The sequence below is a fragment of the Phyllostomus discolor genome, chromosome 4 (assembly GCF_004126475.2).
Source record: "Phyllostomus discolor isolate MPI-MPIP mPhyDis1 chromosome 4, mPhyDis1.pri.v3, whole genome shotgun sequence".
Taxonomy (NCBI): Eukaryota; Metazoa; Chordata; class Mammalia; order Chiroptera; family Phyllostomidae; genus Phyllostomus; species Phyllostomus discolor.
In genome coordinates this window covers 115,203,855-115,223,397 of record NC_040906.2, presented here as the reverse complement: position 1 = coordinate 115,223,397, position 19,543 = coordinate 115,203,855, and the positions used below count along the sequence as shown (strand labels likewise).

Here is a 19,543-nt window from a genome sequence, read left to right as displayed (position 1 = left end):
TAATACAGCTATTCATGTTCAGTTGTAATGAAACAGGTGATTTTCCTGCAAAAACAGTTACAAATCAACCCACTCACTTCCTCAGAATCCCTCCCCGGAGACTCAGCCTCCATTCAGAGGTGGTCGCACCATCTCTGCGAGGCTGGGGCCTCATGGAGGAGGGAGTGGGGTCTTTGGCATGACCAGCTGGCTGCAGGCATGGGCTGAGGGAGAGTTAGAGCCCTGCTGGGTGCTGGCCAGAAAAGAACCCCTAATTAGGGGATTCTCCCTCTGGTTTTCATTCTAGTGCCCCGAACCCCACATTCTGCAGTGCCAGCCCCTGTGCCCCATTAGGCAGATGGTTGCCCGTGGACACACAGACCCAGTACTGACTCTCGCCTTTTCTCTCCCATGGGTCCACAGGCTGCTCTGGAAATGTTGCTGCTGCGGAAGCCAGTCAGGTTAAAATGTCATCCTTTAGCAAATTACCACTATGCCGGTAGGTCCCAGCAGCCCCGTGCCCTGTTGCTTCCTGAGAGTGAGCTGTTTGCATGTTTGGTTGTGTTGCATTTTAATAATGGTGCCAATTCGATCCTAATCATCGCTTTTGATCTCCAGGTTTCCTGGGCATAGCCAATGGGGCCACTCTATCTGTTGGCTGGGCACTGTTGGGTGTTTGTCTTTAGGGCTGCCCCTTGTGGGTATGCCAGGAGCTGGGCAGTAGTGGACAGCACCTACCCGTGTGCTGTGAGGGCTGTGCATCTGGGGAAAGCCACAGGGGGTACAGGGCAGAGGCGACAGCGCTCAGCAGCCCCTCGGCTTCAGATCCTTTAGTGTGGATTCAGATCTAACTTGTGCCCTTGGCCTTCGGCAGCCTGCATTTTCTCTCCTGTAGAATGGGGCTTGCATTTCATCCTTTGCAGTGTTTTTGTGAAGATTCAAGATAGTACATGTAGGCAAATGCCCGGCACGCCCTAGAGGCTATTATTATTCACTTGTCTAACATTTATTGAGCACTTACTGTGTACAAGGACTATGCCAAGCAGTAAGATGAAACAGTGACCATGACACACAGAGTCTTGCCTCCTGCAGTGTGGAGTCTGAGGTGGAGGCAGTTACTGAACAACGGAGCACACTGAGAGCAGGAAGACTGGTAGATATATGTATACATGTACACAGACATGAGTGTGAGGGTGCAGATTAGTGACGACTTCACCGGTGAGAGGGAGATAGAAAATGCCTTGGAGAGTCGAATGGACTGAGAATCATGAGAGAGAATGAAAGGTCGGGGAGCCTAAGAGATGACAAATGAAATTGGAGTAGGTGTTTTTATTTCCATTAACTTGTAAACCCATCCATTCTGAGAGTCTTAACGAATCTACCTGGTTCTCCCTTTCAGAGGGGCTGGCTGTTCCAATGCCCCTTGATTATTAATCATTGGTGTGTTTCTTTAGTGCTGTGAGCAGACACTGCGTAGGTAGGTGCTAAGTGCATGAGTGGGTCTGGGGACCTGGTAATACCTTTCCAGTCTGGCCCCACCACCATTTGCCTGGCTTACCGCGCTCCTCTCACGCACTGGCCTCCCGGGTGTCCTCTTGGTCAGAGGCCTCAGAAGCCGCTCATCTGAGCACAACAAGCCCAGGAAGTCTGCCTGTGGGTCGCTCTCAGCACACAGGCCACCGTGGAACTGGGCAAAGACAAAATAGACACAAAGGGGGAGAAATCCATCATTTAACCAGTGGCCTAATGGAGCAGTTTCTTAATCTTGTCTCCATCATTTCCTGCTGGTTGTCTGCACCAAGTGTGGATATAAAGATGTGGGAGTTCTCCCTAATCTGCCATGGAAACTATTCAGTCCTCTCCTAATTCCGAGTGTCATCTGCCGCTCGTTAAACCCTGACAGGCTGTCCCGCCTCCTAGAGCCTGTCTCCAGCTTCTTTGCGTAGTGGGGAAGACAGTTGGTTGATGAGAAGGAGCTTCTGAGCCATCTGAGCCATCTGCTGTGCGATGTGGCTGCTCTGGGCCCTCGGGTGACTGGGGTGGCCACGCCTCTTGGCTGGTCAGCTCCAGCTGTGAGCAGCCTCACCTGAGACCCTAATCCCTCCAGGGAGCCAAGCAAATACTGTTATTTTTTTTCATGTGACATGACTTCAGAAGGGTTATAAATCTGGGCACTAGAACCCATCCCTTACCCGAAATAAAACAAAGACACTAAACTAATATCAAGAACTTTGAAATTAGAGGGCCCTCAACTCTGCTAAAATTAATTGATCTGTTGGGTGCCTAGCCAGTCCTTTGCCCACACCCTGCCCCTCCCCCACGGGCAGGCCAGGAAGGACTCCACTGCTTCCCGGAATCGTTTCTACCCTTGAAGGCAAGAGAGGTGGAGCTGAGGTGCGAAGTGTTGGTGCCTTGCTAGGTGTGTGTCCCCAACCTAAAAGTGCTCACCTACATCTGCCAGTCATCTGCCTTCTCCAGGGAGCGATCACAGGCTGAGCCCCAGAGGATCTTCTAGAATTATGAGCAAAAAACACAGTGGTCACCGGTCTCTTAAAGTCTGACCTGACCCCATCCCCTTAACATTTCCCTTCCAAGCCACATGGGAGGCCACAGCATTCACCCCCATCACCTGCCCCAGCTCCCAGTCACTCCCTCCTCATGCTTCCTGTTTGGTCCCTGGGTGTTGATTAACCTGTCCCAGTGGCCCCAGCTCGCCTTGGCCTCTGTGCCAAACCCCGTTGGGCTGCTGTCCACTAAGGACTGCCTGTCAGCTCAGCTCCTCACCGAGACACTATCTTCTGGGAGTCCTTTGGCTTCAGTCTCTGTGGCCAGTGTCACCCTCCCCCGACTCCCGACCCTAGAACTGTACTCCCAGTTGTCTTGAGAGATAGGTTCGATCTCCCAGGCTGTCTGTGCAGCGGAGGGAAGGTAGAAAGACAGCTCGGGGCGGGGGTGGGCTGCAACTTGGGGGATTCAGACCAAGACACAAGCCTGTGAAAATTGCGTCTCATATTTTACTCATGAGCTTCCCTTTCCCACCTCATCTCAAGAAATTCAGTAAGAAAAGGACACAGACTGATGCAGGGGTCCAAGAGAGACATCAGGGTGGGTGGGCAGCTCGCCCAGATCTGGGGGGTGCCCGCTGAGACCAGAGGAACCCTGCTGAGATCCTCAGAGGAGAGTTCCGTCACGGTGGCTCCCTGCGCTCTTGGATCCGCACAAGGTACCCAGTCCAGCCCTCTCAGCGCCCTCCACCCAGGTGTGGGCAGCAGTTGTTGGCAGTGGCTCCCCAGTGGCAGATGGGTGGGGCGGGGAAGGCGTGAGATCGGGGATTCAGGGAGAGAGGACTGCCGGGTGTGACTACCGGGCCCATGGCGTCCTTAGTTTTCTGTTGAACTGGTCACTCCTGCAGACCTGCAGATGGGTGCAGAGTGGAGGGGTGTCAGAACCGGCCCTGGGCTCCTTGGCTAGAGAAGCGAGGTTGGTTCCCACCACAGCCAGCAGAAGTGCTGAGTCCTGAAGCCCCACCTGGCTCAGGAGGAAGACCTGGAGGAAACACACGTGTTCGGTGGGGGAAGCCTGCTCTCTCTTGGAAGCTGCCCCAGTTTAATGAGGAGCCAGAATGACACAACTCAAGAAAATACTTTCGAAGAAACAGCTGTGATGCCATTTTCCAGGCATTTTTAGCCCGTGTCTAACTGGAGAGTGGTCCCCTGAAGGGCAGGAAGTGTTGGCGCTTACTCTCTTGCTTTGCCTTACATGGCCCTTGTGAAGAACTGGGTTGGGGACAAGCTCAGGTTCTGGATTCAGATCCAGGCCTCACTTCCTCGGGCCTCTGGAGGGAACTTCGGTGGCAGCCTGCACACCCCACACCCCTAAAAATTATTCAGCTTTCACCCACTACAGAAAACCTTTCATAGAAAGGAAGATCTGGAATAAGTCCTTTTTCTATAATGAACGTGTCTTTCTTGCAATATTGCAGTAACACCAGCATCAATAAAAATTTTTAACCTTGAAAGGAAGATAGAAAGGCCCTCTTGGAAAGGTGCTGCACCCAGACTTCTCTCCCCTCCACGTCCCTTCAAGCGCCTGGACCCGCTATAGATTGCCCCAAATTTAGCCACAGTCCAGAGCCTGTTTCCCAGCAACAGATGCTCGGAACATTTTTCCTCTGGATACTGTTCCAGCACCAGTTTCCTCCGGTTAATTAGGCTCTTTGTAATTAGCCTTAATCATCTTGTTAGGGGTCCCTGCTGGTAAGAGCCCGACAGCCAGGAATCCCCAGGTAGAACAAATGGGGGGGGGGGGGGCCTGTCAGCTCACTCGCCCCGTGCGCCTGCTGAGCGGACAGCAGGGATCTTGGAGAGGAAGGCCACAGGAGGGTCTGAGGCGGCCCCCTGCCTCGGTTTTGCATTTTCTCCTGGACTTTGTCCAAGATGCACAGTCTGAGAAGGACCGGCTTAGAAAGCCTTGTCCAGGAACGCAGAAAGTGCTCCTGTCGGAACAGAAACTACAGGGATGAGAGACGCCCGCGCCCATCCTAGACTGGATCGCAGAAGGATTTGGGGGCAGGGAGTACAAGACCGGGAATTACAAGGGGCCAGGAGTAAGGCTATGATTTTATTCGTGCACAGAACAGGGAACACTGGCAAAGCCCCACCGTCGTCGTAAGTGCCAGGAACGTATCAGTCAAGGGACAGCATGTGTCCCACAGCTGCAGGCTGCTTAAGATCTGAAACAGTCACTGTGCACCTACTCAGGACCGAACACTGTCAGTCACAGAGGGACTGTCATGATCCCCGTGTCACAGGAGACGAAACAGACTCGAGTCACTTGGCGGGGCCACAGAAGGAATCAGTGGCAGAACCAGGTTCACAGCCCATGATCTCCTGATTAAAGTCACCCCTCTGTATCACAGCTCAGTGACGTTATTTGGGGAGCACACCTTCAGGTCTTAATGTCTGTTTACCAGCTCTGAACCTGGACATTCAGTCCGGCAGCCCAGGGTGGGTTCTCAGCCCCGTGGAAACCGAGTGAACAGGGTGCAGTGAAGATGAAGCCCCGGCTCTGCCTCTGGTTGTCGGTGCACGGGCACCCTTGTGGGGCTGACACATGCCCTCGGCGCTGTCATTTGCACTAAAGCGCAGACCTTCAGACAGTGAGGAGAAGCCATCTCGCTCCCTGCCACAGCCGCTGCAGCCCTGCGAAGGGGAGGGTAGCAGAGAGGACAGCAAGAGAGTGCAGCCCATTTCCAATCCAGGATTAGTGGTGCAGAATGAACACTCTGAGATGGGCAAGACCAAAGACCCCATCACAGAGCTGCAGCCCTAAAAACCACCAAGGAATCAGCAGGGGATAGGTCTCCTTCCCCCACGAGGCTTGGGGCCCTTTGAAACAGATGGTCCAGGAGGTCACTTCACCTTTGTAAGCTTGAGCTGGCGAGCTATTTGAAGACATAAAGGAACATGCTTCTCACAAGTGGACAGACCTGGGGATTTAACACAGCTGTGGAGGCAGCAACCAGGCGGTGAGCCTGGCGTGGGGTGGAAGGAAGCACCTGCCGGAGAGGTGGTGCTGGCCCAAGAAGGCTGCGTGGCCCTGTTTGTGTCTCACTGGGTCTTAGCTGTACTCCAACCGGGAAACACGCTCCAGCTGAGGCTAGAAAGGATCCTCATTGACCCAGTTGGGGATTTTCATCAGCAAAATGTCCCCTGACCCCCCATGTGAGATGCAACCTGGAGCTGCACAGACTCAGGACCCCCAGCAAAGCAGCACGTCACCCTCTGCGTAAACTTGCCCAGGGACTGCGCTGGTGTGACATGTCCCTGCCATCGTCCCCTTCCACTGTCACCTCTCTGATCCCTCTGCTGTTTTGATGGATACCTGAAAGGAGCCCTGACTCCTCTTGGTTGTTCAACCTGATTGTCGTTCCATCCTCTGGCTCTGCCCCCCTGGGTAAGGGAGCATCTGGGAGCTGGGGCCCCAAGGCCTTGACCGTTGGGCAGAATTTGAGGAGTGGGGATGGACCTGCTCCAGAGCCCCGGCTCCCACCACCCTCCTCTGCTCGTGTCCACTCCTGAAGACCTCCTCCCAGCGCCTGGGCCCCCTTCTCTCTGTTGTGGTTTGCACGACCAGAGATGTCCTGGCCCCCGGAGCCTGGGCCAGATGCTTCCTTCTGCTGAGGATTAGTCAGAATCCTGCTTCCCTCCTAGAAGTAAAGAGATAAATGAAATCAGGTGATGGCCCTGATTTTTTGGAGGTTTGGAACCAGCCCAGCTGTGGAAAGCATATTCCGAGTCTGGGGTCAGAACTCTCGGCTTGAGGACCCATCAGACAGCAACATGGAAAGGGGTTTATTTCAGAAATCTGAATCACTTATTCCAGAATCTCCACCCCTGCCTGCCGAGAGTGGTTTCACCCGACTCACTAATTTTGGCTGGATCTTCCAAGGGAAGAAGCAAATCGGGTTTCCTGGGCTTCGGCCCCATCAATCAACCAAAGCAAAATGTAAACCTTAGGCTTGTCCTGAGTGGGAGGAAAAATATATTATGGTTTGGGGAATTACAGCTCTGAAAAGTGGAGGAATGTCGAAAGCCCAGCCGTCTACCATCCAAAGAGTGACAGATAACCAGAAAGAACGGGGCTGACTCTTCTGCAAATCAGCCACAGTGATGGAGCCCTGGAGCCCCCAGAAATAGGACTCCCCTTAGAAATAAGCCTTATTTCTTGGCCGAACAGCACGGCACCATTACCTATGATCATTTGCATATTCTGCTTTCTCTTTTATGGAGGAAATAGTCATGAATGTCAAGGTTAGCCAACAAGGCAGGTGCACCAGCCTAGCTGGCATCATGGGGCTTCTTCCTTACTGGTCTGCAGATCTGTCAGGAGCCAGTCCCACTTACCTCTTAGCTTCACCTGCTCTCCCCCTGCTGCAGCCCTGTAGTTGAACCACCCTGGATTCTTTGAACACCTGCGAGTCCTCCACTTTGACGTGGGTAGCAGTGACACCAATCTGACCGGGTGGTTGGGGGAACCAAGTGACTACCACCTGGGAAGTACTTAGAACCTGACACATCATAAGCACTTAGAAATGTTAGCTTTTTTCCGCAGAACAGCTTCTTATATGCAGTATACCCCTAATAAGTATTTGTTGGATAGATGAAGGCAGGAAGGAAGAAAGGAAGTCAGTCACTGCTTGCCTCCTGGCACACACACTTCCTCTCCCTAGAGTTCCTCTGCATCCCCTTTCCTGACTTGCTTCTGTGTCCTTAACTCAGGTGTCTACCTTACCTGGAAGCCTCCTGGCTACTCCGGCCCCAGCCTGAGAGTGGTGTTCCTACTTTGTGCCCCAAGGGCACCTGACCTCTGTCTTCGTCATTGCCGTCATCGCTGTGAGCGCAGTGGCCTGCTGGTTTGTCTCCTGCCAGACTGCGACCCGTGTCTGGAGGAGCACTTGCTACACAGACACTTGCCCTCATGTGCATCGTGACCGCATGCAAACTGTAGCTACAGTTTGTGAAGCACTCCAGTACTAAGCTGGACACTTCATGCATTATCTTTAACCTTGACAAAAATCCTAAAAGGAGGGACAATTAGAATTATTCCCATTTGTTGGTAACAAAACTGAGTTTTAGGTTCAATAACGTGCCACGGTCAAGCTGAGATGAACTTAGGTGTCAGGGCTGCTAACCGTTACACTGCACTGGCTTTTTATTCAAAAAGGAGTTTGATGGGTATTATATTATTTGTCACCAAACAGTTATATTTTGTAACTTAAGTGAACCAGCCACCAAGGTGGGGAAACTGCGAAGCTGGAAGCAGCGAAGTGGAGAGAACTGTGAGCCGTTGTCATGGAGTTTGTGTTTTGTCGTAGGCTCGGACAAGTGGACCTCCCTGGAAAGAAAACTGTTTAATAAAGCACTAGCCACTTACAGCAAAGACTTTATTTTTGTACAGAAGATGGTAAGCATGCTTTGTCCCCTTGCTTGCTTAAAACTAGATTTGGGAAATCCTACACCTAAAATATGTAGAAGTATTTGGTTACTGGCTTACTGCTCCCACGAAAAGGGTGTCTTCCACCCCTTGCTGGTGACGGGTGCCACCTGCTGCGGGGCAGCATGGCCCCGATGTCAGGGACATGGGGGAAGGAGGACAGATTATTTGGACATGACAGTTGTGGGGGTGATTTCTATCTTAATAAAAATGTGTAATTTATACATTCTGTTAGAATAAAATAGAACTCAAGCTTCTAGTTCACAATTTGCATAATTTATTTCATGTATATTTGACAGGTCTGTCGTGTCTCCCAACAGAGTATTTTTCTGGGAAATTGGAGAAGTGATGGCAGGTGCCCTCCCCCCAGCCAGTAGCAGGGTTTCTGGTGTTGGGCCCCTAATTGTAATGACAGTAAGGGTAAAAATCATACTTTACATAGACAGCATTTCACAGCAAAATAGAACTCTTTCACGTAGATGAAAACACTATATAGCAGACAGTAAACCCAATAAGCTGTAATTGGCTAAGAAGAGGTGGTTTAGGCTAAAAGTTAAAATAATTCAAAGTGTGTTTCAGCAGACTGATGAATGATGGGGCCACATTGTATCACTAAGGTTATTAAGGTGTTCAGATCCACGGAAAACAGTCACGGGTGACAACCAGCTCCCATCGACTCTGAGCTAGGCCAGTGGTACCAATGGTGTCCCAGGGACATGTCCTTCATTGACGGCCTTGGTGGACAATGATCAGATTAGGTGGTCCTTTTCTCCAGCTTACCTCCATCTCCAGATCTGTATTCACGCTCACCTTTCCCTGCCTTGGAGGCCAGCACGTTCCCTGCCCAGCCACTCCCATGCTCTGATCTTCCTTGAGTCTGCGTCCCCAGGACTGGCCTGTCCCAGGCCTCACACCTAGTTGACTGACAGTAGCTTCATGTGTCGTGCTTGTCAGGCGACATGGGTGTTTAAGCAAGGGCTTTCCGGAACACTGCGCGCTTCCTGGGCCAATCCAGGGTAGAAATTCAAGGTATCCAGTGGATGCGAAGGGGGCAGCTTTGAGGAGATGAGGTCCTCCTCACCTCACTGCGCAGGTGGCCGTGTCCCCACCCCTAAGGGCACTGTCCACCGTTTACCTGCTTCCTGAAAACCCACACCAGCATACTACACTTGGAGCTTAGAGATATGTGAACAAAACAAAGGAACTTTTTCTCTTGAAAACACACTTACCTTTTCTTTTGGGGAAAACAGAGCAAGGCTAATTTCCTGCAAAAACTGAGCTCATCATTACAACTTTGCCTTATGTTCCTGTTTTCATGACTAAAGAACATTTTTCATAAGTAGATTTTGAAGGGCAATAAGTCAGTCAACAAACCAGACAACCAAACATATTCAAGCACATTTAATGAAAGAGTGTGCTGCTTTACGGGCTAATAAAAGGAATGAATTTGGACTGACGTGAAAAATCTCCAGGCCAGGCTGTATTGTGAAAAAAATCAAGTTGCAAAATATACATGTGTTACCTTTTGTGAGGAAAATGGCGAGGAAGGATTGTGTTTGTTGGTGTACACATAAAGAAATTCTGGAACAATATCCAAGAAATTAATAAGAGGGGCTAGCTGTGTTACAGGGGTGGGGAGTCAGCTGGATGGATGGATGGAGAAGAGGCGTGAAAAGGAGACTTTCCTCTATATACATTTTTTACTGAACTGTGTAAGCCTACCACCTATTACAAAACTAAATTTTCAAAAAAGCTTGCTGCTGTGCACCCTGCCCACTGCTGGAGCTGACCTTGCGGTGGCTCTCCCCACAGGTGAAGTCTAAGACAGTGGCTCAGTGTGTGGAGTACTACTACACGTGGAAGAAAATCATGCGGTTAGGACGGAAGCACCGGACACGCCTCACGGAGCTCATCGACGACAGCGTGGTGAGTGAGCTGCTGAGTCGCTGCTCGTGCTGGCCCCACTCCCACCCCGCACCCACCTCAGTCTGTGGCTGGTGTTTGGTTAGGCTCTACCACTGAGGTGGCCGCAGTGCATGGCTGAAGAGCCTGTTCCCTGGCGGATTCAGGCTTTGACATCTTGGTGTAGAGGCGGAGAGAAGGCGGCTCGGGGTTGACCTGTGGCTCAGTGGTCAGTGAGGGAGGTGGGAGCTGGCCTGCGTCTCAGTGCAGGTAGGAGCCAGGGAGTTCAGCCAGGGGGGTCCCAAGCCATGGGTGGTTGGTTTTTAATAAGAAGGTGCCCTGACCTGCTGGCACACCCTGTCCTGATCCTTCCACATCAGAGATGCCACTGACCAGAGAACATAACGTGCTTTCACACGATGAAGGAGGCCTCAGCTTTACCACAGCTTCCGTGAAGCATGAGCCAGGAGGAGCTTTGACCTCTGGGTAGTGCCGGGGCCGCTCAGTGGAGGCACTGGTTAGCAGGGTGTAATCACTCTAGCCCTCGCTTCATCCCTGTACTGACTTCCCTCGTTGGCAGACCGTCAAAATTGCACGTTACGATTAGGTGCATGCTAAAGAGATAAGATCAGAATCATCTCAGAACCCCATATGTGTGACTTTGGTCATTGCTACCATATTCATCCCTGTGGTGGGCTCTCCTCTCTGTGTCCACGGCTAAGGGAAATCTCCATCTCACCTGCTGTGGCAAACATTACCTCCCGTGTACGTATGTCAGAGTTACATGTCTTACAGCCAGTCACTGAACCCCAGCCTCTGCCGTCAGCAGGGAACGAGTTTAGAGTTCGTGACTGGTGTGAAGGTCTGTAATCACATGTTCATTCCCAGTGGTGCCCCAGCGTAAGGGTTAGCACATAGGTGGGCTGTTTCCTTAAAAAGGCGCTTTTCATGTGCCGGGCATTATACTAGGCACTTTACAAAGGTTGCCTCATTTAGGCCTCACACCAGTTCCACATGGCGTAAAACTGAGGCACAGAGCTACTTAGCTGTGGTCAGTGGCTGGTCACTGTGTTGTCCGAGCCTGGTGCCCTCATATAGTATATAGGTCAAGTGCAAATTCTCTTCAAGAAATATAAAAACACTTGGACGCATTAATACTTCAAAGCCCAAGTTCCTAACTATGTATTGAGTCTAGCTAGGAAATATGCACACATATGTTAATTTATATTTAGACCTAAATATGAGACAAAATAGACACGTGTGGAATAGAATGGAATTCCCATTCTTCTGGTCCAAGTAGACAGTATTCTGTATTGAGGGTTTCCTGTGACCAGGGTTTTTGTCTGACTAGTTTAAGTAGTAATGACTTGTATCAGAATAGCCTTTTGCACATCTGTTGCCTAATGTTTTAAAAAGCAGTGCGAGGCATGGGTTTGGATATACAGCAGGCCCCTCCCCCAGGGTTGGTCATAGTGCCTCATGCCGGAGCAAACTGTGGCCTCGAACCATTGCCTGGCCTCTGCCCATAGGTTGCACAGGGGAAAAAATAAGCAAGTAAATAAAAAAGCAGTGTGCCCTCATCTGCTTCAATGAACTAAAGCCACTTGAGCTCCCACAGTGTAAACAGCAATACGTGTGTAGCGCAGTGGGTGAGTCGGGGATGTTAACGGGCCTCTGCCCCTATTGCCCCCAGGTGAGAACACGTGCTAGTTGGGAAGGTGTGGCATACACAGGGGAAAGTTTACTGGGAGCTCCGAGGTTGTTTAAAAGCAATATGGCCCTGGCTGGTGTGGCTCAGTGGATTTAGCACTGGCCTGCAAACTAAAGGGTCTCTGGTTTAATTCCCAGTCAGGGCACAGGCCTGGGTTGCGGGCCAGGCCCCGCCGTGGGGAACGTGCAAGAAGCAACCACAAATTGATATTTCTTTTCCTCTCTATATCTCTCCCTTCCCCTCTGTCTAAAAATAAATAAATAAAATCTTAAAAAAAATAAAATCGATACGAAATGAGAAGCAGAGTTCTTAGTTATAGCCTCAGGCTCTCTTTCTCACCTGGCTCCACCAATCCACAGCCAGAAGTCTGGGGCCAGAGGGGGCAGAGGCTTGCCCCAGGTCATACGGAGCATTGCTTTCCAAGTGGGTCGGGTAGACAGTAAACAAGAAAGCACGATGAACCCTGGCCTTGGAGACCTGGGACCTGCCTCCTGGGCCATAAAATGAAACAAATGACTTAGGTGATTCGGAAAGTCCCTTCCAATTCTGGAACGTTTGGGGCTCCGTGAGAGCCATGTTTTGGAAGAGGGCAGATTTTGGGGTTTCCTAGGGCAAATTAGTGTCTCTCTGGCTTTGGTTTTATCCGGCGCCTAGGACAGTGTCTGCATAATAAGGCACTTAACAAATATTTACAGAATGAAGGAGTAAACGTTTTTCTGAGGTGCATAGTAACAAGCCCTCTGTAAACTCATTGGAGGGAGACAGGAGCACGTGGATTCTGAGCAGAGGGGTGCTGCTAAGGGAGATGTTACCACACGAGGCAGAGGCACCATCTTGGGCCAGCAGGACTTTGAAGGTGGGTAGAAAAAGGCAAGCCACACAAAACTTTAGGAGGAAGAGTGGTTAAGACAGTGCCCAAGGGGCCACACCTTCTTGGGTTAATCACCAGGAGCCAGTGTTAGGCTGCCTCAGGAGCTTCCACACCCTTGTGACCTCTGAGCTTAGGGAGAACAGGAAGCGAGGTGCAGTCCCAGCTGTCTGACAGTAGTTTGCAGGCAACAGACTGGGACTATGCAAGGACTGGGGAGAGTGCAGAAGGTGCTGTCCTAAGACCATGGCCTAGGACTCCTAGCGTAGCTCTCCTGATCATGTGTCCTCAGTGTTTTATTAAAGGGACAGGTGACCATTCCCTCCCAGATGGGATACACGTGGGTGGCTTAGGGACTTGTATGGGGAAAGAGGGAAAGAAGGAGAGTTTGTGAGGAATGACGGCTCTTTAGGGAACCAGTGGGGTAGTGGTGTGCCTCTGGCCCGAAGCCGCCATGGGCCCTTCCACCCCTGCAGGCAGAAGAAGGGGCCCAGATGGGCTCTGTTAAGGAGGTGGCAGTAGGCTGTGCTGCCCACCCCTTCCTGCACCCTGTCCATCCTTGTGGTCCCACTCCCGACAGAACGGTGGGTCTGGCTGTGACCAGACTGAACACAGTTCCAGAAACTAACTGCCACAGTTGACTGACTGGGGAAGACAGCGGTCAGGGCTCCAGGGCTCAGGCTCACCCACGGTCTCGGGTTTTAAATCTCAGTTTATCTTCTGTACCAGCCACGTGATGTTGGGAAAGTTAGTTCTCTGGCCAACTTCCTCATTTGTTTAAAAAAGAAAAATTTGTACAGGGTTGTTGTGAAAACTAGAAATGTGTGCGTGTGATGCCTGACTCATAACAGTCATTCAAAATTATATCATCATCAGTGACGGTAACACTCCAATTTGTCTTGGAGTAAATATGACTTGTTCAACATTTGTATTTTAACTTACAAATTTCTCATAATATGAATTTCATTTGCATGCCAGAAAAATAAAAACAGTCTCCACCTCAAGTAACTCTTGAAATTTATATAATGTTATTAACCAATGTTAGCCCAATAAGTTTAATTATTTTTTAAAAAGAAACTCTTGCCCTGGCTGGTGTGGCTCAGTGGATTGAGCACGGGCCTGCAAACGAAAGGGTCACCAGTATGATTCCCAGTCAGGGCACATGCCTGGGTTGCAGGCCAGGTCCCCAGTAGGGGGCATGTGAAAGGCAACCACAAACTGATGTTTCTCTCCTCTTTCTCCCTCCTTTCCCCTCTTTCTAAAAATAAAATAAAAAAAGAAACTCTTACTGTGGACGCTCAAGGTTTTGAGCACCATATTGAATGTGGAACACCTCCCTGCCCTATATTTGCCCACCGGCTACCGGTTTGGGAGCATCACTAAAGGTTTCATTTCATAGCACATCCCCTAAACGGCCAGCTTGTTGATAGGAAGGTCTGTGTGTTAGGACTCTCATCCTCTTATCTTTTTGTCCCTTAGTCCCTGTGGTGATCCATTTGGCTTTAGGATAAGTCATTCTGTGACTTTGAATAGATGGCCAGTTGAAATAAAACATATCTACGTTCCTGAGACATATATAGTCACAGTGCAGCATAGTCAAATCTGCAAGGTCGTGGTTATATGGAACGTTTCTTCTCAGAGCTCTTAAGCCAGAAAGCGACATTGTGAGAAAATTGTCACTACTGAACCCGTGAGGGGCGTGCGGAGTGCCCCATACTGCACTGGTGTCGCCTCTCTCCCCACCCCCAGTCCAGACTGGAGAGCAGAAGCCTGTGGTTTCTGGGTCCCGGGGCACCACTGCTCTCAGAAACCTCTTGTTCTTGGACAGTCTTGCTTCTGGGCTCTAAGAACCACAGACTCGCCCAAAGCCACGTCGCTGTCTGGGGTAAAGCAGAAGGGACCCCTCGTGCTGTGAGCAGTGGGGATGCAGAGGGAGCGTGATAGCATCAGATACCTGGTGATGGAGGAAGACCTGACCCTGGGTACAAAACACAGCGCGGTGTGCAGACGGTGTGCCGACGGTGTGCCATGAATTGTACACTTGAGGCCTATTGTACTTTACAATGTCAGCCCAATAAATGTAATTTAAAAAGATAAAAATAAAACTTAATATAAAGAGAGAGAGAGTGTGTGGCAGAGACAATCCACCTTCAGCTGGGTATACCTTTTTTTTTTTTTTTAAAGATTTTATTTATTTATTTTTAGACAGAGGGGAAGGGAGGGAGAAAGAGAGGGAGAGAAATACCAGTATGTGGTTGCCTCTTGTGCATCCCACACCAGGGAACCTGGCCTACAACACAGGCATGTGCCCTAACTGGGAATCGAACCAATGACCTTTTGGTTCGCAGGCCAGCACACAATCCACTAAGCCACACCAGCCAGGGCTAGGTATACCTTTCATTTCCTCATTTGTAAATTGGGGGGACTGTTTACAGATTATGCAGTGATATGGCAGATATGAAAGCACTTTGTGCACTGTAAGGTGCTGTGAAATAGAAGCTGAAATGAGGCTGATGTAACATAGAACTCCCTTTCTGTGGTCCCCAGGCCTTTCTCGGACTGTAGGAGCCAGTGTTCCTCACTATACCCCCACCTCAGTGAGGACAGAGAGCAGAATAAGGTCATCAGTGAAACCAGAGGCCAGATGAGGCCTAGATCCCTGCCCTCCATCCCCAACCCACCCTGGGCACCTACTCCAGTTGCTCCATTAACTCACTATCTCGTTAGCCTTGAGGAAGGCGTGGACCTCCTGCTTAATTCTGCACCTGGTTGCATTTCTGCAGTAGAGGGAGGGGCCGCAGTAGCAAAGAGGGCAGTTAATCATAGAGAATATTTTGCTTGTTCTTTTTCACAGGCTGCCTCTGGAAGGCATTTCTACAAGCCCATGACCAGAGGCCAGGATAAAAACACATGATAGCCCTGGCTGGTGTGGCGCACTGGGCTAAGTGCCGGCCCACAAGCTGAAAGGTCTCCGGTCCGGTTTTCAGTCAGGGCACAGGCCTGGGTTGCTGGCCAGGCCCCCACTTGCGGGCTGTGGAAGAGACAACTGACTGATGTTTCTCTCTTTCCCTTGCTCTCTCATAAAAAAAGTCTTTTTTTAAAAAGCACATGATAAATAGAAGGGAATATCCTCTTCCATTTTCTCTCTTTTTCAAAGTTGTTGTGGTTCACTCTTTGATTCTCTTTTCCGACAAGATCAGAGCAGGCCCCGGTGTCATGCGTTTTCCACAGGCCCAATCAGCATCTCAGGAATCTTGCTTGGAAGTGGGTTACAAGGCCTATAAAACAAACCAGGGTGCGTCTTTAGTGTCTCTCCAAAGGGTCCCCCAGTACTGTTACTGCTTGAAACCCTCTGCGCAGCTCTGGGGGCACAGAACAGGGCAGACAGACACAAGTGGGTCCTCCTGCCTGGATTTTAGTCCATTTCAAGGTCTGCTGGTCTCAAACAAGGGGGAGAAACTCTACATACAGAAATACCTCCTCCCTCCTTAAAACATTTTTATGTGAGTAATGAGGGGACCCAGAGTGGGGCAGGGGAGGGAACTCAAAGCATCCAGTGACCAACCTCAGAGAGACTGTGGTCCCCACCTCAGGGTTCTGTCAGCTGCCCCTCACACGGAAAGAAACTAGGGCAGCCCCAGCATCCAGCCCCTCTCCCTCTCCCGGCCTGTGGGTGCTGTTCATCACTAAAAATGCCATTTGGGGACTCTTCCCCTTCTGCTTTTATTGTCTGAACACTAGACGAGTGAAGAAGAAGACGAGTTGGAGGAAGAGGAGGAGGACCAGGAAGAAGATAGGAAATCCACACGAGAAGAAGAGAGTGAAGTGCCCAAGTCCCCAGAGCCACAGCCGGGCCCGGTCCTGGCTCCCGCAGAGGGACCGCCCCTGCAGGCCCTCAGCCAGCCCTCAGGCTCCTTCATCTGTGAGATGCCCAACTGTGGGGCTGTAAGTGTCTGCGCGTCCTCCCTGGGGCTCGGGCTGGGGCTGGGGCTGGGAGGGCCGGACAGGTGGCTCTGTGCCTGGCTTTAAGAGACGGTGCATTTTAGAGAGGTGCTCTTTACACAGTGGCAGCTGGGCAGAGGGGATTCCAAGCTGCCATGGTTTTCTGTCTTACATCTGTTCATTTACTCCTTCAGCCAGCAGATATTTACGGGGCGTGCGTTCTGTGTTAAGCACTGAGCTACATGCTCAGGGGACATGAAGTAGTCCCTGCCCTCGGGAAGCACAAACTCGGAGCTCCTCGGTGCTGGTGCCCAGGGCTCGGCAGTGAGCCTCGGCCTCCAGAACTTACTTTCTCCCTTTCTTGGCACCTCCTCCCTCCTCCGGGCTGTGTCACACCAGGCCATTGCACTGGGAGAGCCACAGAGCACTGTCCTCATGCAACATAATTACAAAGACTATTAAGCTAAGGTTTATCTTTATATTCTTTGGGGGGAAAACAGATTTACTAAGCAAGTTAATCATGTAAATACTGAAAGGGAGTCTGTGTAATTACTTAACCTAGATGCATCATTTAGCTAAAATAAAACCAATTCACCATTCAGTCATTCTTGGCACTGAAGGAAGGCCTTACAGTGTCTGTACTGGGCTGGTCTGAGGCTCCCTGTGGATTCCAAAGGATAGTTCTTAAAAATTGTTTACTTTGGACCCTCAGCCCCTCACTCAGGCCCTACACTGGCCTGAGTTATTGAGCTTTTCCCAAATCAGTTTCTTAAAGCCAGGCACACCTGTACGGGCAAGTTCTAGAGGTATTACTGGAAAGTAAAGAATGTTGCTTCTTTCACAGGAAGCCCTGTTTTCCTCAGGTTAGCGCTTATCTTTGCTTGTTTGCTGTGCAGAACAGTGCTGTTTCCCAGAGTGCACTGGGTGCTGCTCACTGAGTCTGTTGCTCAGATGAAGACAGCAATAGTCTTTAAAACATTAGACCCTACAGCAGAAATCCACTTAGTTTACATTTAAGAAAAAGTGAAAAGGTGAAAGAAAAGAGTGAGCGTGTGCATACACACACGCACGTTTTACGTTAGCCCTGAAGAGCACGTGAGAAATCGCTGGCTGGTCTTTGTGTCTGGTGTTGGATCACCTGGACGCATCAGGCAGCCGTGGCGTCTGGCACAGAGCGCTTCCATTCAGTGCGCTTGAGGTGTCACGTCAATGACAGCATTTCTGCGTAAATTGTTTTAGAGATTGGGTGCTCCCTCAAGTCGTAGTTTTGATGTACAGTAAATTCTTTACCACGTGGGATGTCATCTTCTAGGTTCCCCAATCGGAAGGGCTCAGCAACATGCACACCTTTAAGTGGCTTTGAAAAATCCCAGAGGAAAGCGTGTTCGTTTTCATCCTCTCCAAGCCATGGAGGTTTGGGTGGCTAAGTCAGCAATAGCCCTCTTTTCCCTGTGAGGCCACAGACAGGGCTCATGGCTATAATACGGAACTGCCCCCCACAGCGGGGCAGCCTGGGGTGCTCCCGTTAGCTGACACTGAGCTCCTGGAATTCAGGGCTGTGGATTCCATCCCTTTACAGCAGTAGTTCTCAACTGACGATTTTACTCCCCCGAACATTCGACAGTGTCCAAAAACATCTGTGTCACAACCGAGAAGGCGCCCAGTGGGCAGAGGCTGGGGATGCTGCTGAGCACCCTACACAGCACAACCCCCACGGCGGCTGCGGCACCCAGCCACAACGCCAGTGGTGTTGAGGTGGGGGGGAACCCGGCTTTAGGGCAGGCTTCAAAACATTTTCCAGGTCCTTCCCCTTCTTGTCACCCTATAATAAAATTGGGGGGTGTAAAGCCCTTGCTTCGATAATGGGCTGCTGATTGCAGTGTGGCCGAAACACCCAGGGGACGTCAGAGCAGCCAGGCCCGCGTCCTTCAGACCGTGGTTGTGGGGCTCCGGGCTCCCTGCAGGGAGCTGAGCAAACAGGCTCCATTCTGGGGTCCTGTCTCTGTTTCTGCCAGTGCCCCCCTGCTTTTAACTTGGAGCTTTTGAGGAAGACGTGATTTGTCTTTGTGTTTTTGAAATGAAGGAAAAGGGAAAGGGGAAAAGAAAAGGAAAAGAGGGGAGGTCGTTACTGGCTTAAAAGAAAAGCTAGAAAGCTGGAGCAGCCCCCTCGTTTTACAGATGGGGAAACCTGAGGTGGACAGAGCGGGAACGGCCCCACGGCCGCCCTGGCAGGCACGGGGTCTAGCCCCTGGGCTCCTGCGTCTAGACAGCAGCTTCGCCCCTCACCCTGCCTCGTCGCCGCTCGTCCTCTGGTTCTGGCAGTGGGTTTAGCAGCACAGTGTTTGTGGCTGTGCTATAGGCCCAGAGGTTGCTTGTGCGAAACCCCTGTGCCCTGTCGTTAGACACTGTTTGAAGTATTGCATGTTTCACCACTGAGTAACTAATAACCCTAATTTCCTTTTCAGGACTGTAGATGTCATGTCACTCCCTTTCTTCCCCAGGTGTTCAGCTCCCGACAGGCCCTGAACGGCCATGCCCGCATCCATGGTGGCACCAATCAGGTGACCAAAGCTCGGGGCACTGTACCCTCTGGGAAGCAGAAGCCTGGCAGCGCCCAGAGCGGGTACTGCTCGGTGAAGAGCTCGCCTTCCCACAGCACCACCAGCGGCGAGACAGACCCCACCACCGTCTTCCCCTGCAAGGAGTGTGGCAAGTAGGTGGAATGGACCAGGGGCTGAATCTAAGTTTGTGACAGATGATCCCTCTGTGGGGGGCAGGCCAAGGTGGGCTGTTTCTCCAGCTAGTAAAAGAACCCGCACTCTCTAAATTCTCCCCGATACCATCCACAGGGTCTGCATGGCACCTCAGGGTGGGTGGACTTTGTCCCTGACTCAGAATGTGGTCATTCTGAGGTCTTAAAGCTCAGTGAGGATGGACATCATTGGAGAGCAAACCTCTAGTGACAAAACTTAATTCTTTTCCAAAAACGGTGGATGGGACTCCGTTCCCACATCTTGCCTATCCCATCCAGACCACAGTCACTAGTGCTACTCTCCCAGCATCCCTGTTAAGTTTGAGGATGGCTCTAAGACACTCTGTGCCCAGGGTAGACATCACTAATCGATTGCTGCACTTTTCCTATCACT

At 50.9% G+C, this 19,543-nt stretch overlaps 1 protein-coding gene across 9 annotated transcripts in view; it reads left to right on the top strand.

Moving 5' to 3' along the window:
• Positions 1–19,543, top strand: part of TRERF1 (transcriptional regulating factor 1) — a 201,763-nt gene that overhangs the window by 176,093 nt on the left and 6,127 nt on the right. For 7 of the 9 annotated variants that reach the window (XM_036025037.1, XM_036025035.1, XM_036025038.1 and 4 more), the window contains 5 exons: positions 403–478; positions 7,856–7,944; positions 9,787–9,900; positions 16,197–16,400; positions 18,863–19,110. In XM_036025037.1, the coding sequence (XP_035880930.1) occupies positions 403–478; positions 7,856–7,944; positions 9,787–9,900; positions 16,197–16,400; positions 18,863–19,110 (731 nt within the window). The remainder of the gene's footprint in view (positions 1–402; positions 479–7,855; positions 7,945–9,786; positions 9,901–16,196; positions 16,401–18,862; positions 19,111–19,543) is intronic. The other 2 variants (XM_036025041.1, XM_028509927.2) reach the window with 1 other exon arrangement.